This window comes from Erpetoichthys calabaricus, chromosome 4 (genome assembly GCF_900747795.2).
Source record: "Erpetoichthys calabaricus chromosome 4, fErpCal1.3, whole genome shotgun sequence".
Classification (NCBI taxonomy): domain Eukaryota; kingdom Metazoa; phylum Chordata; class Cladistia; order Polypteriformes; family Polypteridae; genus Erpetoichthys; species Erpetoichthys calabaricus.
The window spans coordinates 171,398,886-171,424,644 of NC_041397.2; the positions used below are offsets into that span (position 1 = coordinate 171,398,886).

At 39.6% G+C, this 25,759-nt stretch overlaps 1 protein-coding gene across 2 annotated transcripts in view; it reads right to left on the reverse strand.

Annotated features, from left to right (window-relative positions):
• senp7 (SUMO specific peptidase 7) overlaps nucleotides 1-25,759 on the reverse strand; it is a 223,897-nt gene that overhangs the window by 52,974 nt on the left and 145,164 nt on the right. For both annotated transcript variants that reach the window (XM_051926068.1, XM_051926069.1), the window contains one exon: nucleotides 18,768-19,015. In XM_051926068.1, the coding sequence (XP_051782028.1) occupies nucleotides 18,768-19,015 (248 nt within the window). The remainder of the gene's footprint in view (nucleotides 1-18,767; nucleotides 19,016-25,759) is intronic.

Consider the following 25,759-nt stretch of genomic DNA (forward strand, 5'->3'; position numbering starts at 1 on the left):
TTTATTTATAGTTTTTTCAACCAATATAATGGTTTAGGACAGACATGAGCATTTAAAACCTACTGTAATATCATACAATAAAAAATAGAAGTTGCAACTATAAAATGTGAGCATTTTCAGAAATCTACATACTAAATACACATTAACAATGATTGCCATCTTACGAACAGTTTTAAGAGTTTAGTACTATAAATCTACCAATGATATAATTTGAATGATTAAAATTACTGAATTCATTTGTTTTTATATTCATCAATCCATCAATTCACAGATTTCACTTAATCTTATTTTAAGGTCGTGGGGAGCAGAAGCCCATTTCGAGAGCAGAAGATTCAAGACACAAAAATTCATTACAGGGCATTAGTATATTTCTTGCAAAAAATATAAAGTATGATGAGGTATTTTTCTAATTTGTGAGTACACACAGTAAGAGGACACAATCTTAAACACAACTTGTATATCAAAATATCTAAACAACTGTTGTTGCATTATTTACAGTTCATGTCCACATTTAAACAGCAGATACAAAAACTGAAACACTGCAAAGATGGTGAAAAACTGCTTCACTTTCCAACAAATGATCAAATGAAATTTAACTTCAAGCATTGTGCCCATTATCAAATTTCAAAATGGCTAAATTTAAAATACCAAAACTTTTGAACACTAAAATAAAAAATTTTAATAATAATTTAAAAACACTAGTCAAAATTTGCACTTTTGAATACAGATTTTTCCACAATAGGTATGATAAAGCAGGGGTCCTCAACCCCTGGTCCGTGGCCCACTATCGGGCCACAGCTGTCTGACAGCCGGGCCACGAGAGAACTGCCGGCAACAGAGACTCACTCAGACTTTTCAGAATGCTTGGCGGGCGAGGCTTTGCAGCGGCGCAGAGAGAGGAGAGAGACCGAAGTGATAGAGTATTATAACAAAGTATTTTTATGGTTCCGACAGTTTCCCCATTTGACACAAGTCTATAGAAATCTCGTTACTACGAAGTACATTCAGCAGATACTTTCATTACAACGAAGTGACTTTGAAATGCTTGAATGAATCATCCACAGGGCAGTTAGATCTGTGGTCGCAGCTCAGTTGTGCACATTTGCACAACGATCCCCAAACAGAAACATTGTAAAAAAAATTCTTTCTTCGAACTTTCCTCGTACTGTTTTTTTTTGCTGTTTTTGTTTTCTGTGGTTTTCAGTGATACCTTTTGCTTATTGCTTGTCAGCATCTGATACCTTTTGCTTATTGCTTGTCAACATCTGAAAAACATCCATTGGAATTTAACTCATTGTCACACTCCTATGGAAACGGCAGACACAAAAAAACGATAACAGTGTTAATGTTTGTGATGTGCAATCTGTTGGAATGACAAATGCAATGCATATGTCGTTGTTATGTGCAAAAAATGAAGAAAAATCTTGGGTAGCAAACGTATGCGAACTGCTGCATTTGAAGACAGTTTTTATGTGGTTCAGTGATGCTTGTTCAAGAAACATTCCTATTAATGCGGCACTCATTCAAGAAAATGTGAGGTTTCTAAACTCTCTTGGGACCTCCGTTAACGGGACAACACGCCGAAGAGCATCCCGAAGTGTGATCACCACGTCTGTTTAAGACTGTTTATCTGTTGCCGGGGAAACAGCAAGCTCGCAGCTCTACTGTGAAGCAATCGCGCTTTGGGACGCACTTCAGCGTGATGTTCCCATTGGGTGGGGGGATCCCAAAAGAGTTCAGAAACCTCACAATATGAACTGACATTCAGGCACTAGGGCATCCCACCTTTACCCACTCTGCAGACTCAGTATCCAGCCAGGCTGGAGGAGCCTGAGGAGAAAAATCTGAGGCAGCGATGGAGCAGCAGCACGTGGGGCAGAGGCAGAAGATACCCATTGTTCAAATTAGCAGATAAAGTCGCTGCATTCAAAGCCAAACTTGATTTATGGGGCCGACAACTGAACATTGGTATTTTTGATATGTTTCAAACGTTAGTAGAGGTTGTTAAAGATACCAAACCGGGGCCTTCTTTCTCCCAGCTGGTGTATGATCACCTATCTCAGCTTTCAATAGAGTTTGAGCATTATGCTCAACCATAAAAGACCCCCGAAATGGGAAGGAATGGATCTGTGACCAATTTGTGAATAAGCCAGGTGAATCAACTTTGTCCGTCCTTGAAGAGGATCAACTGCTTGAGGTTGCAAATGATGGTGGCCTTAAAAGTATGTTTGAGACAACTTCAAATCTCCATAAGTTTTGGATTAAAGTCAAGGCGGAATATCCTGAGGTTGCCACAAAAGCACTGAAAAGTCTGCTGCCATTTCCAACATCCTATCTTTGTAAGGCAGTGTTTTCTGCAGTGACAGCAACCAAAACGAGATTACGGAGTAGACTGAACATAAGCAACACACTTCGTGTGTCACTGTCTTCCATCGTCCCCAAATGTGATCGTCTGGTTGCAGAACACAAGCTCAGGGCTCCCACTGATTCTGCATTATGGAAAGTTGTATAATTTCTATTACGATATTATAACTTAATAATAATAGAAATGTAATGTAAATTGTGTATAAAACTGCCCTACGAACCCACCCCAAGATGGGACACTTATCATGTTTTCGATGTATTAAATCATGTATTATCTTTGTTTTCTCAGCTGTTATGTCTGTTTGGCTCATATTCCTAGCACCAGAAAGACCAAGATTAAAACAAGATAATGGAGGAAAGAAAGGACACTGGAATCATTCAAGCCTCTCAGTACACACAACATGAAACTCATTATACTTCCATTATATGTTGACCTCATGACTATCCATATATATAATTCACTAAGCAGCCGACAAGGCACGCAAGACAACCATGGGATACGCACGACATAGCCACGCCCGCCAACTCTAACATCATGGGATATGACGACAACTCACAGAGCCACGCCCACCAACTCTAAGAATTCACGAAGTCCATGGCAAGCAAGACGCACACAAGACAGAGCCCCGCCCACCAACAATTCACTAAGCAGCCGACCATGGTACACGCACGACAGAGCCACGCCCACCAACTCACAGAGCCACGCCCACCAACAATTCGAGCGAGAGTGAAAGCATTTGCCAAGAATGTTTTCATTAATCATGAACGAAAGTCGGAGGTTCGAAGACGATCATATACTATCGTTGTTCCGACCATAAACGATGCCGACTGGCGATCCGGCGGCGTTATTCCCATGACCCACCGGGCAGCCAACCGGGTAACCAAAGTCTTTGGGTTCCGGGGGGAGTATGGTTGCAAAGCTGAAACTTAAAGGAATTGATGGAAGGGCACCACCAGGTGTGGAGCCTTTCGCTTAATTTGACTCAACATGGGAAACCTCATCCAGCCCGGACACGGAGAGGATTGACAGATTGATAGCTCTTTCTTGATTCTGTGGGTGGTGGTGCATGGCCGTTATTAGTTGGTGCAGCGATTTGTCTAGTTAATTCCAATAACGAACGAGACTCCCTCCTGCTAAATAGTTATGCGACAAAAGAGCGGTCGGCGTCCAACTTCTTAGAGGGACAATTGGTTTTCAGCCACGTGAGATTGAGCAATAACAGGTCTGTGATGCCCTTAGATGTCTGGTGCTGCATGAGCGCTACACTAAATGGATCAACGTGTGTCTACCCGGCGGCGAGAGGCATGGCTAAGCCGTTGGACCCCATTCGTGATGGAGACCGGGGCTTGCAATTGTTCCCCACGAACGAGGAATTCCCAGTAAGTGCGGGTCATACGCTCGCACTGATTAAGTCCCTGCCCTTTGTACACACCTCCCGTCGCTACTACCATGGTTGGGTGACTTGGTGGATTATATACAGAAAAGCACCCGGAACCGCAAAGAACAATGATAAGTCAACATGGCTCAGAGGTGCATGTGGACTGTAGCAGAGAAGAAAGCGACTGAGGCGGTGTTTGGAAAATGAGCAGTCAACATGACTCACAGGTGTATGTGGACTCTACACAGATGAAAGCGACTCAGGTGAGGAGTTGGGGGCGGGTACATGAGCAGGCAGTGCATACTGAACGATGACTAAGAGACGACTAAGAAATCAGCAGACTAGAATGGCAGGGGAGCCAGGGCGGAATGGGCGTCCTTCCCCTCTCCCCCTGTTCCGCCCTCCGCATCTGAGCGCCGTCCAGCCCCATCCCTCGCTCTGGGAGGTGGAGGCACAATGGCGGTCCTCCAGTTTTGATTCACGGACAATTGTATGTTGCCCTCTCCAGAGTTCCATCTTTTCATTTACCTACAGTCGTATCCTCAAACCCACCCCATTTGGACAACTGTGTCTTTCAGGAAGTGTTCACCCATCAAAACATAATTATGCGGCGTATGCTACGCCGCGGGTTGGCTAGTGATTCTATAAACCATCAAAATTTTAACTAATGCTTGATTATATGATTTTCTTTGAACATTTTTATTACAATGGAAATAGTAAAGACTTTCTCAATTGACAAATTTAAAGTTTAAAAAAAAAAAACTAACTGAACATTTTGATTTGCTTTTTTGATGGTAAAAACTCATTAATAAGACTTGCAAGTATTGGTAACTTTGTCTCAAAGATTTGCTAATTATCAATCAAAATCATTTATTGTTTTAGGTATTTAAAGTTTGTGACCTTCTTATTCCTTGATTTAAGTGACATGCATTTATAGACTGTCACTTATCCTATTTTTTAACCAAATATTGTTACCAAAAAGTTAAGAACGAACACATCAATATTAATAGTATGGAATCCATTTCTCAAAAATGTGTCTTGTACTGTTAATATTCTGTCATTTATCAATGTATATCATGGACATCAATGTGATACATTTTGCCAAAATCACATTACAATTACATTCCAGTCATTTACTCAAACCTTTTGCTCCAAAGTAAGCAAATGTTGCCTCCAAAGTAAGCAAAAGAAGCCTAGCTACACAAACAATTTTTATTTTGTAAACTATAAGCAATACATGTATAGAAATTGGATACAGGAGTAACAGCTTAACAAAACTAGATTAAAAGTACACATTGACTATAAATAACTTGCAAAATCGCCACTAACTGCCTCACATTACTGCAGAAAAGAGAGGTTTTTTTTTTCGTTAGTGCAACCCTAAAGGCAAGCAGTGCTGAAGAACTGACAGCACAGAATACATTATTATGGTGCTCTGCCAGGCCATTTGTTATCATGCTTATGATTTCTTATGTTGAGTCATTTTCACAACTCATTTTTTTTTCTTTAAACAAGTTATTATTGGAGGATTGTAATGAAAGAAAGATGGGAGTTTTTATTACATCTCTATATTGCAAAAATTGCTTTCACTCAACTGACCTCATTGACATGAAATGTTTGGAAATGAAATAACCAAATACATCTTCCCGAGTCTATACCTTCAATTGTTCACAAGCATGGCTAGACACTTTAGCATCTCCCACATAATAGAGATCAAGGTGATGTGATGTAAAAGAATAAGGTAATACCATTTCTAAATCTCAACTAAATTAAACAATATTCAAAGCATCCCACAACTTTCATCTTTCTTTAAAATTGTGCAAATGGAACTAAATTGTATAAACTTTCTGAAAAGGAAGATGTGAACAATTGTTTATGTACCTAATATATGCATCAGACACTCTTCAATCTTAGCTCTGGGTGTTTAAATATTTCATCACACCTCCTGTACCTTGGCTAATACATCTCCATACCTGTTAAGCAAACTCCCTACAAAGGTTATTGTAGTTAATGAAAACTAAAATCAAAACTGAAATTAAATATAAAAAACCATTTTCGTAAACTGAAATAATTAATAAAACTGAAATGAAAAACCACAACTAAACAGAACTATTAAAGAAGCTGAAAAGACTACAGTATTTTGCGCATTATAAGGCGCACTTAAAAGCCTTTAATTTTCTCAAAAATCCACGGTGCGCCTTTAAATTCGGTGCGCCTTATGTGTGCACTGAGTTCCAAAATCTGTAAAAATGTTGTTGTGCATTTTAGTAAGCGCTCTGCTTGATTGACTGTCAGACCATTTCCTGCCGACATAGGGACGTAGTAATACGTACACTATGAACGCTGGCAGCGATAAACCAATTGCAGAACATTACGTAAAGCCACGTACACTTACCTCCGCCACGCCTACGGCAGGTAGGTATATTGTACTACTGGTGCACTGCGAAACCACATTTGTTTGGCTAAGGACCCTGAAAATGGCATCAGAGAAGAGACATGCTTACGATGCACAATTCAAACTACAGGCTATCAGTTACGCGGTTGTAAATGGGAATAGAGCAGCAGCGAGAGAATTTAAAATCAATGAATCTATGGTTCGGAAGTGGAGGAAGCAGGAGAATGAATTGCGCCAAGTTAAAAAGACAAAAAAGAGTTTCCGCAGGAACAAGGCGAGGTGGCCAGAGTTGGAAGACCAACTTGAACAATGGATTCTTGAACAAAGAGCAGCCGGGAGAAGCGTCTCTACAGTCACCATTCGACTGAAGGCAATAACGATAGCACAAGACATGAAGCTCGAGCACTTTCAAGGAGGTCCGTCTTGGTGCTTTCGTTTTATGAAAAGGCGCCATCTCGCCATCCGCGCACGAACTACCGTGGCGCAGCAACTGCCAGCGGATTACAAAGAAAAGCTGACCATCTTCCGCACCTACTGCAGCAACAAGATTACCGACAAAAAAATCCAGCCCAACCACATCACCAACATGGACGAGGTCCCTCTCACTTTTGACATCCCCATGAACCATACTGTGGAGAAAAAGGGGACCAGCACGGTATCCATACGCACCACGGGGCATGAGAAATCGGCTTTCACTGTTGTTCTTGGTTGCCACGGTAATGGACAGAAACTACCACCTATGGTCATTTTTAAGAGGAAGACGCTGCCAAAAGAAAAGTTTCCAGCCGGAGTCATCGTTAAGGCCAATCCAAAGGGCTGGATGGACGAGGAGAAAATGAGAGAGTGGCTGAGAGAGGTGTATGTGAAGAGACCGGGTGGGTTTTTCCATGCATCACCGTCTTTGTTGATCTGCGACTCCATGCGTGCCCATATCACCGCTACTGTGAAAAAACAAGTGAAGCAAATGAATACGGAGCTTGCCATCATTCCAGGAGGATTAACAAAAGAACTCCAACCGCTGGACATCGGTGTAAACAGGGCGTTCAAAGTGAAGATGTGAGCGTCATGGGAGCGATGGATGAGAGACGGCGAACACACCTTTACTAAGACTGGAAGGCACCATATGTGAATGGATTGTGGATGCCTGGGCTAAGGTGTCTGCTTCGACTGTTGTCCGAGCTTACGCGAAAGCTGGAATCATTGCTGAACAGCCACCCGGCAACGAGACTGATTCCGACAATGACGAGAGGGAACCCGGCATGTTTGATGGCGAACTTGCCCATCTGTTCAATTCAGATACAGAAGGTGAGGACTTCGATGGATTTGTGACAACAAACTGATCAAAAAACAATGTGAGTGTATTTTTAAATACGTAGTAGAATAAGGTTTAACTAAACTCATTGTTTTGCTTCTGTTACCTTGTTTTTGCATGCGCCGAATAATACGGTGCGCCTTATGTATGGCTTAAGTACAGAAATAAGCCCCGCAATTGAGAGTGCGCCTTTCAATCCAGTGCGCCTTATGGTGCGCAAAATACTGTAACTGGAAAAGAAACTTACTAAAAATAGTTTTCAACACAACTGGACTACACAAGGTGTAACCTTGGCTGCAGGGTTCACAAAATTAATCAAAATATATTAAAATATATTAAGAATTTCATATTCCTGCTGTTAGTCTTTAAGCCTTGCAACTTTTAACCCTAAAATAGAAAGTCATCCCTTCACAAGCCATCCGCATATATTCATCCAGTGAACAGAAGCTGGTGACGGAGGGCATGTGTTGACCCAGCATTTGCAGTGACAGAGCAAGCAGAATACGGGCACATAAAGCGTGTGAAGAAGAAACCGATTTACTGTACGAGAATAATGACAGTTCTTCTGAAGCTGATAGTGACAGCATGACAGATTCTCTTTCAAATGTTAGTGAAGCATACAAGCTGCCGTTCACTGAATCTTCGGGGTTCAAGAGAGAAATATTAGATTCATATAATCCCTTACAGAGTTTCATAGATAATCCCTTACAGAATTTCAGTCTGTTCATAAATGGCGGCATGTTAGCTGTAATTCTGACTGAGCCCAAGTTACAGTATGTACACAGAATCTAATATAGAAGCACACACTTAAGCCAAATTTTAGGCATCATATGAATCTGATGCTGGTCATGATGAGCTGCCGCATTCATTTGACTGTCTTGTGTAATTCCAACGCCTGAAGACAGAATGTGCTTGTCAACAAAACCTTTACCGTATGGACAGGAAAATCAAGAGTGAGTATCTTTTCAGTTTATTTCTCAGGGGTCTGTGTTTTGTTGACAATAACTCACCTGCCACTTCGCACAGGACAAATCCTATTACCTGCTCTTACTCTGCTCATTAATGGTTTACTGTTCTTATGCATGGGCTATTCAAGTCTCACTACCCTTATTTTTGACACTAAATGCTTGTTTTTCTTTGTTTCCCTCATTACAGCTAGGTAGGGACTGCACACTGATTCAAACCGCTCCATGGATGCAGTTATGTGAAAAAGTTAAGTACAACCCACAGAAATTATTGACTTTTCAACATTTGCTCTCAACGCAAACACTGCCTACAGATAAAGGTGAAAAATGAAGATTTTTCATGTGGAAAAAGTAAGCACACCCCCACATTTATCATGACTTTAAATCCATAAAATTAGAATCAGATATTCCAGATTAAGTACCAATGATTAGAACCTCTTTAATTATGCAGGTGGAATACATCTTATTTAAACCACACATATCTACAGTAGGGGCTGGTGTTCTTCACTATTGATGTGTGTGGTGCCATCATGTCAAGATCAAAATAGAACTCTAAGGCCCTCTGAAAGAAGGTTGTGGATTCCTATGTGTATGTCAAGGGATACATCAAATTATTTGAAATCAATCATTCCAGGAAAATCATCTATAAATGGCTTATATTTCAAACGACTGCTAATTTGTCCAGGACTGATCAACCCACCAAACTTGGTCCTAAAACTGATCATTTGATATTACAAGAAATTTCAAAGAACCCCAAAATTCCATCACGGGATCTGCAGGTAACACCTGCAAAAGTCAGAAAGAGATTGCACAAATTTTACCTGCGTACAAAGTGCACCAGGAAAAAGAATTTGATTTCCAAATAGAACATTAGTGTAAGGATACATTTTGGCATTGAACATATGGGCAAAACCAGGCTTTCTGGAACAATGTGTTCTTGACAGGTGATAATAATTAGAATATTAAAATAATCTAGACAAAACAGGTCATTGAGCACAAAAAAGCTTGCCAGACCTATCCATTAAATTCTTTCAAAATAATAAGTCTAGTTTTGAAAGTCCCTAAAGTCCTACTGTCTACCACACTACTTGGTAGCTTATTCCATGTCTCTTTTGGTCTCTGAATAAAAAAAAAAAACAAAAAAAAACCAATGCCTTAAGGGTTAATAAACCCTAAACAAGTTTCCAACTGTGATCCTGTGTTATTGCTGAATTCATTTTAAAGTTAACAGTCTTGATCCACTGTACTAATTCCTTTCATAATTTTAAACACTTCAATCATCCATCCATCCATCCATCTTCCAACCCGCTAATTCCGGACTCAGGGTCACGGGGGACTGCTGGAGCCAATCCCAACCAACACAGGGCACAAGGCAGGAACCAATCCCACCACAGTCTTCAATCATGTCTTCTCTTAATCTGTTTTAATCTTTCCTCATATTTCATGCCCTGTAGCCGTAGAACCAGCCCAGTCGTTCTTCTCTGGACTTTCTCCAGCACTGCTATGTCCTTTATTTAACCTGGAGACAAAAACTGTACACAGTACTTCAGGTGAGGACTAACCAGTGTGTTATAATACTTGAGCATAACCTCTGTGGACTTGTACTCTACACATTGTGCTATATAACCTAACATTCTGCTAACCTTCTTAATGGTTTCTGGACACAGTCTGGCAGTTGTTAGTGTCAAGTCTACTATGACTCCTAGATCCTTCTCATAAGGTGTAATTACAATTAACAAACCTCCCACTGTGAATTCAAACCTAACATTTTTACTTTCTATGTGTAATACTATACATTTACATTAAATTTCATCTGCCACAAACCTACCCAAGCAGTATGCTCACAAAGTCCCTCTGTCCTTACGGAGGAGTATAGAAAACTGGTATTAAATTGGTGGCAGATCCGGTCTGGTTAGTACCAAAATATCAATAAGCTCCTGGAAAAATGGTGCCACTATTGGCATTCTGCAACATTAATTCATTCTAATATTAGCAGCGTTTTAAAATTCCTAAATGTCCCCTAATGATAACTATCATGCTGGCATCAGGCGATCACATTTTAGTCATGTGTGTCTAGCGAATTGAAATCTGCCATTTGCAATTATTTTTTTTTTAGTTTTAGTTTTGAAATTCCCCAAAAATCGATTGTTTTTATATATAGTAAGTAGCATACCAAACATATTATGATGATCTGGCTGGAGATTCAAGAGGGCCATGTGGCCAGACAACTGCTGAGCACTGTGCTTTCAGAAGGTTCAGTGCAATATGCAAATGAAACACCTCAGTGGTAGGAAGAGGCACTGGGAAAAGGGTGGAAGAAGTACAAGAAACTGGATGAAGGGTTGAAGGTTACTGATTACTTTCAGACAGAAACCAGTGTTTGCTTCTACCAGTACAAAATCCTTTATGCCATACTTTGTGGGCTTGTCTGGCATATATTGGCGTCCCTTGTATTTTATCATTGATTCATCCACAGACAAATCACAGCCAGGCTGATAAAAATGTTTATATGTTGGTTCAACAATGTCAAAGCAGGGGCTAAACTTTATACATGTGGTTATAGCCTGGCTCACCCCTTGGGATCTGCTTCTGGTTATCACAGAAGTGAATAAAACTTTGCAGCAGCACGTACCTATCACGCGGCATAACCTGTCCAAAGCCACCAGGGGACAAAGCACATTTGGACCAATGCTCCCTGAAGTTATATCACATGGCCACAATGCCAATCATCGCGTCTTTTGTTGTGGGTCTCCACTATGAAAAACAAGAATGCGGTGAAAGCTCAGCCCGCAATTCAAAAAATTTCTCTGCCTACCTGTTTGTCTTGCCTGACAGTAGCTGAAAAGCAGCATCAGGAGAGAGCAGCCTGAAGTAGTCCAGCAGCTGGTAATCTGTCATGTCCAATAGCAAGCCGTGCTGTCTTGTGAAGTCCAGTAGCCAGTTTGGCTCCCACTGATCAATGTCTGGGTATTCCTCCCACATGAACCTTGCCGTAGGTACATCGGCTGCACGAATGCACTCAGTTGGCAGCCAATCAACTGGGGCGGCATCGGCTGGTGTCCGATCAGCTGATGCCAGTTCCACACTCTCTTGCTCGATCTCCTGATCACTGTCAACAAAATCAGATTCTGAAAAATCAGAGTCTGACTCCGCAATAACGTGCAAAACATCGTTTGCTGATTATTTTCTTTTCTGCACTAGCTTTGCTCCCTTGTGAGAATGTCGATGCCATCTTGCCTTTGTTTACATTTCGTAAGTCAAGCACACGCAAGGATTAGATACAGAGTCAATGAGTCTAACATTCCTCCAAGCAAAGAGGGAATGCCTGTGACGTAACAGTGAGTTATGTCGCCATTAACAGCTGATTGTTGCCCTCTAACCCTAGATGTCGACTTTTGTCAACATGCGCCCTAAAAGAGTTAAACTTACACTTTTACTGTAAAACTTCGGAAAAAACAATTTTTTTTATTAACTTTTTATCAATATCGCAAGGAATTTTGATTCCGTGACTGGTCTTGCATCATGACAACGCAACGTATAACTGCCCGTGAATATCGTTTCTATCTTTCTAATGTTTATCACTGTGATTTGTTAATTGTCATAGCAAACGCTATTCTAACGGGAAACTGTAAACGTTTTAATACGAATGGCATATCAAGATCTCCATTGGTGTCTAATGTTATCCGCGGAAGATGTACATTACCTTTCTTGTCGCTTGTTAAAATTTTACATGTCAGAATTGTTCGACCAATTTTGAATACAACTAATCTTGTCCTATTGCATAGCCCATCATTCAGACATAAATTACGCAATAACATTACGATACATCCTTCTTTCAACAGTAAAATGGCTGGTGGAAGACCAGGCGGTGTTAATGGTTGTAGATATTCTATGCGATATTGTAAGTTGATGTTTTCATCTTCTGCAACATCACCACCAACTGCTTGGGCATAGTCTACAGTATTGATACGCATTTAACCAATTTGCCATAACCCCTCGGAATGAAATTCTTCAATAAGATTTGGACATAGTAAGTCTTCTTTTATTGGGAACTTAAAAGTGTGGAAAACATAAAAAATTTATAAGAGCTGAGAACGCAGGAACTGTGTCTACAAAAGCATTCACACGAATGAGAGGTGAGAGGACCATGGTTGAAAATGGTTGAGAGGAGGGCGGGACTTGAAAAAACTCTTTTGGCAAAAGTCTCGTCTTGCGGGACTTAAAAAAAATCTCTTGGCAAAAGTTTTGTCTCAAGATTTTCTTTTATAATAGAGAGACATATCAAGATAAAAAGGCTAACTTAACCTATCAACTATACATAATCGTTAATATCTTAGCATTTAACATTTAAAAAGATATACAATTATATTGTGAATTTTTTTAAATGTTAAGATATTACTATATATATATATATATATATATATATATATATACACACACACACACACACACACACAGGTGCTGGTCATAAAATTAGAATATCATGACAAAGTTGATTTATTTCGGTAATTCCATTCAAAAAGTGAAACTTGTATATTAGATACATTCATTACACACAGACTGATGTATTTCAAATGTTTATTTCTTTTAATGTTGATGATTATAACTGACAACTAATGAAAGTCCCAAATTCAGTATCTCGGGAAAAAAAAATTAGAATATTGTGAAAAGGTTCAATATTGAAGACACCTGGTGCCACACTCTAATCAGCTAATTAACTCAAAACACCTGCAAAAGCCTTTAAATGGTCTCTCAGTCTAGTTCTGTAGGCTACACAATCATGGGGAAGACTGCTGACTTGACAGTTGTCCAAAAGACGACCATTGACACCTTGCACAAGGAGAGCAAGACACAAAAGGTCATTGCTAAAGAGGCTGGTTGTTCACAGAGCTCTGTGTCCAAGCACATTAATAAGAGAGGCGAAGGGAAGGACAAGATGTGGTAGAAAAAAATGTACAAGCAATAGGGATAACCGCACCCTGGAGAGGATTGTGAAACAAAACCCATTCAAAAATGTGGAGGAGATTCAGAAAGAGTGGACTGCAGCTGGAGTCAGTGCTTCAAGAACCACCACGCACAGACGTATGCAAGACATGGGTTTCAGCTGTCGCATTCCTAGTGTCAAGCCACTCTTGAACAAGAGACAGCATCTCGCCTTTGCACTGCTGCTGAGTGGTCCAAAGTTATGTTCTCTGATGAAAGTAAATTTTGCATTTCCTTTGGAAATCAAGGTCCCAGAGTCTGGAGGAAGAGAGGAGAGGCAGAGAATCCACGTTGCGTGAGGTCCAGTGTAAAGTTTCCACAGTCAGTGATGGTTTGGGGTGCCATGTCATCTGCTGGTGTTAGTCCATTGTGTTTTCTGAGGTCCAAGGTCAACGCAGCCGTCTACCAGGAAGTTTTAGAGCACTTCATGCTTCCTGCTGCTGACAAACTTTATGGAGATGCAGATTTCATTTTCCAACAGGACCTGGCACCTGCACACAGTGCCAAAGCTACCAGTACCTGGTTTAAGGACCATGGTATCCCTGTTCTTGATTGGCCAGCAAACTCGCCTGACCTTAACCCCATAGAAAATCTATGGGGTATTGTGAAGAGGAAGATGCAATACGCCAGACCCAAAAATTCAGAAGAGCTGAAGGCCACTATCAGAGCAACATGGGCTCTCATAACACCTGAGCAGTGCCACAGACTGATCGACTCCATGCCACGCCACATTCCTGCAGTAATCCAGGCCAAAGGAGCCCCAACTAAATATTGAGTGCTGTACATGCTCATACTTTTCATGTTCATACCTTTCAGTTGGCCAACATTTCTAAAAATCCCTTTTTTGCATTGGTCTTAATTGATATTCTAATTTTCCGAGATACTGAATTTGGGACTTTCATTAGTTGTCAGTTATAATCATCAACATTAAAAGAAATGAACATTTGAAATACATCAGTCTGTGTGTAATGAATGAATCTAATATACAAGTTTCACTTTTTGAATGGAATTACTGAAATAAATCAACTTTGTCATGATATTCTAATTTTATGACCAGCACCTATATATATATATATATATATATATATATATATATATACATACATACACACACTGCCTAGCCAAAAAAAAAGTCACCACCTGGATTTAACTAAGCAAATAGGTATGAGCCTCCTATTGGATAATTACTGCATGGGCGATTATCTTTCAGCTGGCAACAAGTTATTTAATCCCAACTGGTGCAATGAGTTGCTTCTCATTTCTTAAACAACCATGTCAAAAGACACATCTCGTGGTCGTGGAAAAGATGTTAGTCTGTTTGAGAAGGGTCAAATCATTGGCATGCATCAAGCAGAGAAAACATCTAAGGAGATTGAGAAACTACTAAAATTGGGTTAAGAACTGTCCAATGCATTATTAAAAACTGGAAGGATAGTGGGGACGCATCATCTTCGAGGAAGAAATGTGGCTGGAAAAAAATCCTGAATGATCGTGATCGGCGATCACTTAAACGTTTGGTGAAATCAAATCGAAGAAAAACAACAGTAGAACTCAGGTCTAGGTTCAGCAACAGTATGTGCTCCAAGAATGAGGTCAGCTGACTACCTGAATATACTGAATGACCAGATTATTCCATCAATGGATTTTTTCTTCCCTGGCACGGGCATATTCCAAGATGACAATGCCAGGATTCATCAGGCTCAAATTATGAAAGAGTGGTTCAGGGAGCATGAGACATCATTTTCACACAAGGATTGGCCACCACAGAGTCCAGACCTTAACCCCATTGAGAATCTTTGGGATGTGCTGGAGAAGGCTTTGCGCAGCGGTCAGACTCTACCATCATCCATGCAAGATCTTGGTGAAAAATTAATGCAACACTGGATGAATCTTGTGACACTGCAGAAGCTTATCGCAACAATGCCACAGCAAATGCGTGCCGTAATCAAAGCTAAAGGCGGTCCAACGAAATATTAGAGTGTGTGACCTTTTTTTTTGGTGGCGACTTTTTTTTTTAGCCAGGCAGTGTATATTTTATATATTATTTTTATTTATAATATATATATATATACACACACACACACACGCACACACATATACATACAAATACACATACACACACATATATATTATACTGTATATAGTATATTATGAAATACTATCTAAACAAGTTAATTGGTACAGCTAGCTTTTAAATGATGGTACTTTACACTTAAGTGTAAACAAAAAATACAGCAGGAAGGAAAAAAAAAGTTATGCATTTGTGATTGCATCTCAAAGCCTATCCATAGCAGACATACAGCAAATACTCGATATCAATATCTATACACAGACAATGATATTCTCAAGCTAAAACCTTTTTAAAAACATTTTCAAATTTAGTATTAAACACCTCTGAGTCTAACCACATACTCAATAGGTTACATTTATAAATATTTCAAAATAAAAAAGCAAGATAATATTTTAATTGTTTTCAATAAACCCATAATGCAAGAACTGATTTTACCAGTGTTATACTACCATCATGTGGAAGAAACAAAATACAGCAAGGAGAATGAATGTTACAATACATTTGTGACAGCATCATGCTTATATAAACTATATAAAATAAATATTAAATATAAACTTTGTTCATGGCAGAGTGAATGTGCTAATAAAACAGCTACAACTCAGACTGCAGCTAAGAGTTAAGAATTCAAAACACACAATGGGATCTGCACTTATTTGAAAAAATTAAGTACACCCTTATGAAATGTTTTTTTCTTTTTTTTAACATATCAAACAAAAAAAAAGGTATAGCACCTCACCAAACTAAAAGAAAATTCTTCACCTAATGAAGCTCTTTCAATGTCAATGTCAATTTATTTATAGGGCAAATTTAAAACAAGTTTAGCAATGCTATAGCCATAGTATTGTTTGTTTAAAACTAACATCCATCCATCCATCCATCCATTGTCTCCCGCTTATCCGAGGTCGGGTCGCGGGGGCAGCAGCTTGAGCAGAGATGCCCAGACTTCCCTCTCCCCGGCCACTTCTTCTAGCTCTTCCGGGAGAATCCCAAGGCGTTCCCAGGCCAGTCGAGAGACATAGTCCCTCCAGCGTGTCCTGGGTCTTCCCCGGGGCCTCCTCCCGGTTAGACGTGCCCGGAACACCTCACCAGGGAGACGTCCAGGAGGCATCCTGATCAGATGCCCGAGCCACCTCATCTGACTCCTCTCGATGCGGAGGAGTAGCGGCTCTACTCTGAGCCCCTCCCGGATGACTGAGCTTCTCACCCTATCTTTAAGGGAGAGCCCAGACACCCTGCGGAGGAAACTCATTTCAGCCGCTTATATTCGCGATCTCGTTCTTTCGGTCACTACCCATAGCTCATGACCATAGGTGAGGGTAGGAACATAGATCGACTGGTAAATTGAGAGCTTCGCCTTGCGGCTCAGCTCCTTTTTCACCACGACAGACCGATGCAGAGCCCGCATTACTGCGGATGCCGCACCGATCCGCCTGTCGATCTCACGCTCCATTCTTCCCTCACTCGTGAACAAGACCCCGAGATACTTAGTTTAAAAAAAAACAAACAAAAAAAAAAACTAACAATAAACAAAAATAAAATAAACACAATAAAATACAATAAAACACAATTTAACCAGCAGTAAATTGAAACAAACAAATGACTAAGAGGAGGGGGACACAGTATCACTGAAGGTCAAGGAAAGCTAAAGAATACAAATTCGTCTTCAATCTAGTTTTTAAATAGTTCAATTGAAGGTGACTCCTTAATGTAATTAGGCAAAGAATTCCACAGACAAGTTTTGCACTTGAGGGACAACAAGAGACAACTGATCGATAGATGTAACCTCTATGGATAGCTGGTATATAATACACAATTCAGATAAATATGCAGGACCATATCCAGCAGTAAAATTTTTCAATCAATTCTAAAGGTAACTGTTAGCCAATGTAAAGAGGCTAAAACTGGAGATACAGAAGCAAACTTTTTTGCCACAACCAAAAAACAAGTAGCAGCATTCTAAACCAACTGCAACCTGCTTATTAGGGATGCATTGATCCCAGAATACAATGAGTTACAGTAATCAAGATGAGAAAAAATAAAAGCATGAGTAACTTTCTCAAGATCACTAGAGATAAAAAGTCTTAACCTTGGCTGAAGGATGAAGCTATAAAAAGAAAGTCTTGTCCATTGAATTAATCTGTTTCTCAAAAAAGAGGTTACTGTCAAAAATAAGATTCCAAACTTGAGGTTTTTAGAAGTCCACAAAGCAGCCAAGAGCTTTGAAACCAATTTGAGCTTTGGCTGCAGAACCAGCTATCAGCACTTCCATTTTACTTTGATTAAGATCAAGAAAATTATCAGCCATCCAGGATCTTAGTTTTACAAGGCAACTGTGCAGCCGATTCATTGCAGAATTGCACATAGGAATATAAAAAGTATGTCATGGTCATTGCAAGTATCTTTTCGTGTCTAGTCTATGGTATGCTTGCAAAACTTGCAGAAAAGTTGTCCAGATTTGTAAAAGTTGCCGGGATATTGCTGTCCCCTCAAATTTGCAGCTAAGTTCGTGTTTCTTAGTTTTTTCGACTAGGTAGGTTATCTGATACCGCTGGCTTTCACATTTCTATCTCATGCAGCTAGCTAACTCGCATGCCTTTAACGAGAAAACATGCAGAGAAGACACGCACAAACAGAGGCACGACTGGATTACAACGAAGAACTGCATTCGCTTCAAAAACAACAAACTAGAAAACAGTATCTGAATGATAGAGCTACAGATTATTCAATCGTTTAATTGATTGGGAAGTTTTGTAACAGTCACTCCTTCAGTCTCTAAATTCCGCACATTTCCGTTTTTAAATCTAAAATCCATTTTTAAGCCTTAATTCCGTGATTCCATCCGTGTTTTCTGCATCGCGGAAATCATAGGACCCTAGTAATAAGAGAAATGTCATTAAATACTTTCAGGAGGGCCATCTCAACACCATGATAACGCCTAAAGCCAGAATGGTAGATCTCACATAAATTATTGGACTTAAGATGATCAACTAATTGTTTATAACTACTTCATTCTTTCTAATATTCTTTCCAAAAATGGCAATTAATAATTTGGGCGAAAGTGTTAATTAATTTAAGGCTCTAACTTAGCCTCATTAAGACAAGGTCCAGTACTGGACTATCTCGTGTCTTACATATTAGCTACACTGCAAGCACTCATATATTTAAACTTGGCTTATATCATCAAAATACAATTTCGAAAACTCTTTAGCATTTTTTTAATCTTAACCACTGCCCTAATTGCAAAGAAGCACAAAGCAAAATACAGGTTAAAAGCTTTTCTTTTTAAACTTCTCTTTACCTTAGGTGAAATGGGAGTCTCCAAATAACTTTCTTTTTTTCTAATCTGGCATTTGCACCATAAAATAAAGGAATTTTCACAGTTTAAACCTTGCAGTAGAGTGCAAACATCTTCACAAGTCAGCACATCATCATGTAGAGACATTCCATTTCTGTTTCCTATCTCAGACATTATATCACTAAGCAACTGGTTTTTTTTCAAATCCAAGGGCTTCACCAACTCCACAATGAGAAATTCATTTGCAACAGCTAAAAAGAAAATTAAAAAAGAAAGGAGTTAATTGCCAGGAAAAAATCTGCCACATCATCATGAGGAGATCAAATATCACTGGGAAGAAAAGACCAAAAATCCTTTAACTGATACTTTATAATATTTCTAACATCAGCAGTCTTCAGTTATTCCACTTTTGTGGATACTGCCTTTGGTATTCCAGATTCAGTGTTATCTATGACTCAGTAAAAAACTGTTTTCTGCTTACGTTTTGTAGTAAATTTACCTCTTCTGCATGAAAATCTTAACATTTCTGAAAAGAACATCATTAGAATTAGTACAGAACTATACAACTGGATTTCAAGTAGCTTAATAATGAACAGAGAGAAAAGACTGCCATAGAGGTCATGTAATCAGTATACAGTCATATGAAAAAGTTTGGGAACCCCTCTCAGCCTGAATAATAATTTACTCTACTTTCATCAAAAAAGATAACAGTGGTATGTCTTTCATTTCCTAGGAACATCTGAGTACTGGGGTGTTTTCCGAACAAAGATTTTTAGTGAAGCAGTATTTAGTTGTATGAAATTAAATCAAATGTGAAAAACTGGCTGTGCAAAAATTTGGGTTCCCTTGTTTAATTTTGCTGATTTGAATGCACGTAACTGCTCAATACTGATTATTTGCAACACCAAATTGGCTGGATTAGCTTGTTAAACCTTGAACTTCATAGACAGGTGTGTCCAATCATGAGAAAAGGTATTTAAGGTGGTCAATTGCAAGTTGTGCTTCCCTTTGACTCTCCTCTGAAGAGTGACAGCATGGGATCCTCAAAGCAACTCTCAAAAGATCTGAAAACAAAGATTGTTCAGCATCATGGTTTAGAGGAAGGCTACAAAAAGCTATCTCAGAGGTTTAAACTGTCAGTTTCAACTGTAAGGAATGTAATCAGGAAATGGAAGGCCATAGGTACAGTTGCTGTTAAACCCAGGTCTGGCAGGCCAAGAAAAATACAAGAGCGGCATATGCGCAGGATTGTGAGAATGGTTACAGATAACCCACAGATCACCTCCAAAGACCTGCAAGAACATCTTGCTGCAGATGGTGTATCTCTGTACATCGTTCTACAATTCAGCGCAATTTACACAAAGAACATCTGTATGGCAGGGTGATGAGAAAGAAGTTCTTTCTGCACTCACGCCACAAACAGAGTTGCTTGTTGTATGCAAATGCTCATTTAGACAAGCCAGATTCATTTTGGAACAAAGTGCTTTGGACTGATGAGAGAAAAATTGAGTTATTTGATCATAACAAAAAGCGCTTTGCATGACAGAAGAAGAACACCGCAGTCCAAGAAAAACACATGCTACCTACTCTCAAATTTGGTGGAGGTTCCATCATGCTTTGAGGCTGTGTGGCTAGTTCAGGGACTGGGGCCCTTGTTAAAGTCGAGGGTCGAATGAATTCAACCCAATATCAGCAAATTCTTCAGGATAATGTTCAAGCATCAGTCACAAAGTTGAAGTTACACAGGGGTTGGATATTCCAACAAGATAATGACCCAAAACACAGTTCGAAATCTACAAAGGCATTCATGCACAGGGAGAAGTACAATGTTCTGGAATGGCCGTCATAGTCCCGACTTGAATATCATCGAAAATCTATGAGATGATTTGAAGCAGGCTGTCCATGCTCAGCAGCCATCAAATTTAACTGAACTGGGGAGATTTTGTATGGAAGAATGGTCAAAAATACCTCCATCCAGAATCCAGACCCTCATCAAAGGCTATAGGAGGTGTCTAGAGGCTGTTATATTTGCAAAAGGAGGCTCAACTAAGTATTGATGTAATATCTCTGTTGGGGTGCCCAAATTTATGCACCTCTCTAATTTTGTTATGATGCATATTGCATATTTTCTGTTAATCCAATAAACTTAATGTCACTGCTGAAATACTACTGTTTCCATAAGGCATGTCACATATTAAAAGGAAGTTGCTACTTTGAAAGCTCAGTCAATGATAAACAAAAGTCCAAAGAATTAATTCCCAAACTTTTTCATATGACTGTAAATTGAAATAATGAAAATTATTCTGAAAAGTGAAGATATTTAAGACATTTGCAGGTAATGTTAAAATTGAAGGCAAACCAACAGATGAGGCAGCAAAAACAATTTTAAAAACAATAGACAAACATTTCATTTGGGTAAACACATGGAAATCCAATATAATATAAAATATAACAAAAAACTGTTGACTTTATATCAATGGGAAAATATTCTGGATCCAATATTATAACAAATTACAAAATGTATGCATGGTGTAACAGGTACGTTTGGAGATTTAGTAAAATGATTTGAAAATTGGGACATTCTACCTTTTTTAGTTACTTCAATGAGTCAGTTATCACGTTTTTGTTTGTTAAATATTTTTGTAACAGTGAGCCATATTTAAAATGAAATGATACCAGAAAGCAATTACATGCATTAGTAAACTACATTAAAACAAAGTTTTGAATAGTACTTTACAATCTCATGTAGCTAAAACATAGCCGAAACAGATTTGTTGTTGCTCAGTATCTTTCATAGATTCTGATTCAAATGATGTAAAAATGGAATTCGGTGGCAGTTTGTAATGTTGGGTGCTGCCAAAACCCTGAATATTTTGAGAACTCTACTTAAATTATTTAGGCATTACAAAAAAAAATATGTGCTATATTTCCAGAGTGAAGGATGCCCACCAAATGAAAGTCTATGTAAGTCCTTGATATTTTGGCAAGCAGGGGACCTGAGAACAAGTTGGGAAGATGCGCTGATAGCGCGTTGCCACACCCACTACACAATGAACCACCTGGATTGGGACCCGAGGGCAGCGGATGACACCTCAGCACCACACTGGAGCAGTGTGAGATTTTTTTTTACTGTGGCTGGAGTGCCAAACCTGCCACCAACCCTTGTTTGTAGAGCTGGATGCAGATTAATGTCATACCCAGGACGAAGCAATTACAGGTTAAGGGCCTTGTTCAAGGGCCCAATAGAGTAGAGCCACTTCTGATGTTTATGAGATTCGAGCCACCAACATTCCAATTGCCAGCACAGATCACTAGCCTCAGAGGCACCACCCTACCTTAGGGGATCAGAAAGCAACCAACTAAGGGGAGCCTCAAGGGGAGCTGAAGCTTCCCTTTCAATTGGTTGATTTCAGATTTTTCCGGTGATGAAAAAATGGGTGATTTTAAGGAGATGGCAACTTCAAGTGGCTTTAGAAATCAAACAATATTTAGTTACTTCTTTAATGAAACACTCCTTAATAAATCATTAACTTGAAGAAAAAAAGAAGATTATCTTTTTTTCACTCTTGTTATGGCAAACTGAGTTGGCTAATTGGATGTGGTGTAAGTAATTCCTGTTTGCTCTTTCAAAGTTTCGGTACTGAAGCATTGTGGACAACGAAGGGATAAGAGACTTATAACATCTTTCTAAAAAATGTGAACAGCACGAAAGTGGCCATAGTCTTGTAGACCAATATTTTTCAAACAGTGTGCTGTGTCACAGTGCCACGTCGGGAGACCTACCCAGGTGTGCCATGCCATGGGACAAGCTTCGCAGGTGGTCAAGACCTTTCTGAGGAGGACAGAACTACCTTGAGAAGCTGGCATAAAAGCAGCTCCTCAATCACTATGTTAGAGCACTTCAGACATGTCTCCTGGCTGCTAGAGTCCATCTGACCTGGCTGTGTGGTCACCAGTGAGCCTCACAGGGCTGGTGGATAGTAGGCATACGAGTTGTCTCTGTCTCAGAGACAGAGAAGGGTGGGTAAAAGAACAAAGCAGCTTGGAGATGCCACCAAGTGCTCACTAAGTGCCGTGTCTGCGAATGCTGATCTCAGAGAGCTTTTTTTTTTTTTTTTTTTTTAATGAGATATACTGAATATGTGTTTGCAGTTAGTAACATAGTGGCTTGCTTTAGAATAACTTTGGCCACAGAAAAAAGGGTTTGGAAACACTGATTTAGACAACAGCATGAGGCTAGATCTTTTGGCTGTCTTAGTAAAATGACTCAATTTAAGCAGAAAGTAACTGAGAAATTTTCAGGCCTGGTAAGGTAAGGAGGGAAAAATTTATATTGAAGGAAACATAGGTATCCTGACCATAAAGACAGAATAAGATTTAGGTTGTACTTGTCCTGTGGGTTAAGTACAAGACAGTCTGGGGGGGTGAGTTATGTTTTAGGATGTGGGGGTCTATGGATCTTACAATGTGAATTTAGGCCCTGGTGAGGTAATCCTAGCAAACTTGTATAATAATAATACATTTTATTTATTTGTAGGCGCCTTTCTAAACACTCAAGGGCACTGAACAATAGATGAAACATACATTATAAACAAAACTAAAATACAAACTTTAAAATCAGACAGCAATTGCAGTCAAACAGAATAGGACTGGGCAGACTGGCAGCAAGTGCAGAATAAAATTAGAGTGGGAATGACTCTATGGGTATGCTAAATGTTAAACTGGGATGCAAGAATTGAGAAAAATCAGAGGACTTGTGATTGTATGATGTGGATTTATAGAAAACAGTGGGAATAAACAAGGACTGGGACTTGAGAAAAATCAGAAGACTTGTGATTGTATGATGTGGATTTATAGAAAACAGTAGGAATACACAAGGACTGGGCACTCTATTAGCAGAGGCAGAATAAGATTTGGATTGACTTATGCTATGGATGTGTTATAGGACAGATGGAAGTCTATGTTATTGAGAGATTATTGAGGTGCAGAAATGATGGTATATGTTTTGGTAGAATGGAGAAATGGGCAAGTGGGCAGAGGACTGGGCAATTTAAATGTAGTATAAAATTTGAGTAGCAGGTGCACCTTTTCCTTTCCACATCTATGGTGCAAGGTAAAGGGGACTGCAGATGTCAGACTGAAGATTTGAAGCACAGTAGAAATGGGAAAGCTGGCCTCAGATTGGGCAGCATGGTGGAAAGGGCATAATACATTTTAGCCTGGATTTATCCTATGGGTCTGGTACTGGACAGTCCAATATGTGCATTGACACTATGATGAGGACATTGTTAGCATGTGGAATGACCAGATAGATAGATAAACATGGAAGGTGGTATATGACAGACAGATAGATAGTGAAAGGCACTATATAATAGATAAGTGCTGCTTCATGTCCTATTGTTAGCTGATAGCTGTGCAGGGATATGACAAAGTCCACATTTTTAAAACAGATTTTAACTCTGGTTTGGGTATGTCTTTCAATAATATTCAAGTCTCAAGGGAAAATAGTTGGCTTCTGTGGACATTGATGGAGAGCAGGTCTGGAGATTTGATGATCAATTCAAGTGTCAATGAAATAATTACAAATTAATATGTGTAGACAATGCAACCATGATGCTGTCTTGTCATGTAAAGTACTTTTAATACTGAGTACATACTTTTTCACTTAATGCTTATGTACAGCCAACACCATAAACAGTGGCATCCTTCAAACAAAATTTCAAAAATCTATACATATAAAAGGCAAAGCCCTCACTGACACATCCATAATTCTCCCACTTTCCATATAGGTGGGAAGCTGAAATTTCGTGTGCTCATTCCTTGCAGTGTACTTACAAAAGTTAGGTATGTTTCATGTCCTATTGCAACACCCAAGGGGGGGAAACGGGTGTACCCCCTAAACTGTATATATAGATGGGGAAACCCCTCCTCACTATTTCTGCGACTTCCAATATGCGTAGAAAGCCCAAAGTTCCCATGCTCATCCTTTACACTGTACTTACAAATGTTAAGTATGTTTCATTTTGCGCTGTGCCCTGTAACGAACTTTAGAAAATAACGCCTTCTTTTTGGCGGTTCTCACCATTATGCCATAAGAAACTTTTGGAACTGACCTCTCCTTTTGGTGGTTTCATTCCTAATTTCCATTAACAGACAATTTATTTCACAGCAGAAACACACAACGGCCACCCCTGGTCCCCCTTCATTTTTCCGTACAGCCGCAGTCCGCGCACCTACATGTGGTTGGCTCCCTGCCTATATACATTAATGACATCCTGCGCTCATGTGCCTTCTCACTCACTTCCTTACTTTCCTCAGCTGTTCGTCGTGCTCACTGCTCCCTTCTTCTTTACTCCACTGCTTCAAGCCTGTTATTGTTGGCCTTGCTTCACATCTTCCTGCTGGCTTTTCGTTTACTCCACCGCTTCAAGGCTGACCTTGTTTTTGAGTTTCCTTACTTCCTCCCATCTCCCTCCTCGTGACTGTTGCCTTTTGTTTTACTCTACCGCTTCAAGGCTGTCATTGTTAGGTTTCCTTACTTGCTCACATACGTCCTCCTGGTGCTGACTTCTGCTTTTCATTCCCTGCTCCACCGCTTCTCGCCTTCCTTCATACTTTCTTTCTCAACGGGTGCAAGTTTACCCCGAATAACACGTCTATAATTTCACCAACCCATTCCCAGTGGTTTACATGCCCTGAGACTGCGCCTGTCTCTTACATTCTCTCTCTTATTTACTGCATGGCCATATCAGTCTCAGCTTTGATATCCACAGAGACATTGTGTCTTATGTAGTGAATGACTGGGACAGGTTCAAGGTGTGGACTGATGACGGTACAGGAGAAAATTATACTACACAGGACCATTACAGCAGTGGTTCTGCATGTGAACTGATAGCTGCCGCGGAATTGTTTAGTTGTCGCTTTCAAGTGTATAGAAATGGGGAAATATTTTACACCTTTGGACAATCGGGAATGCCTGTTAAACATCATAGATT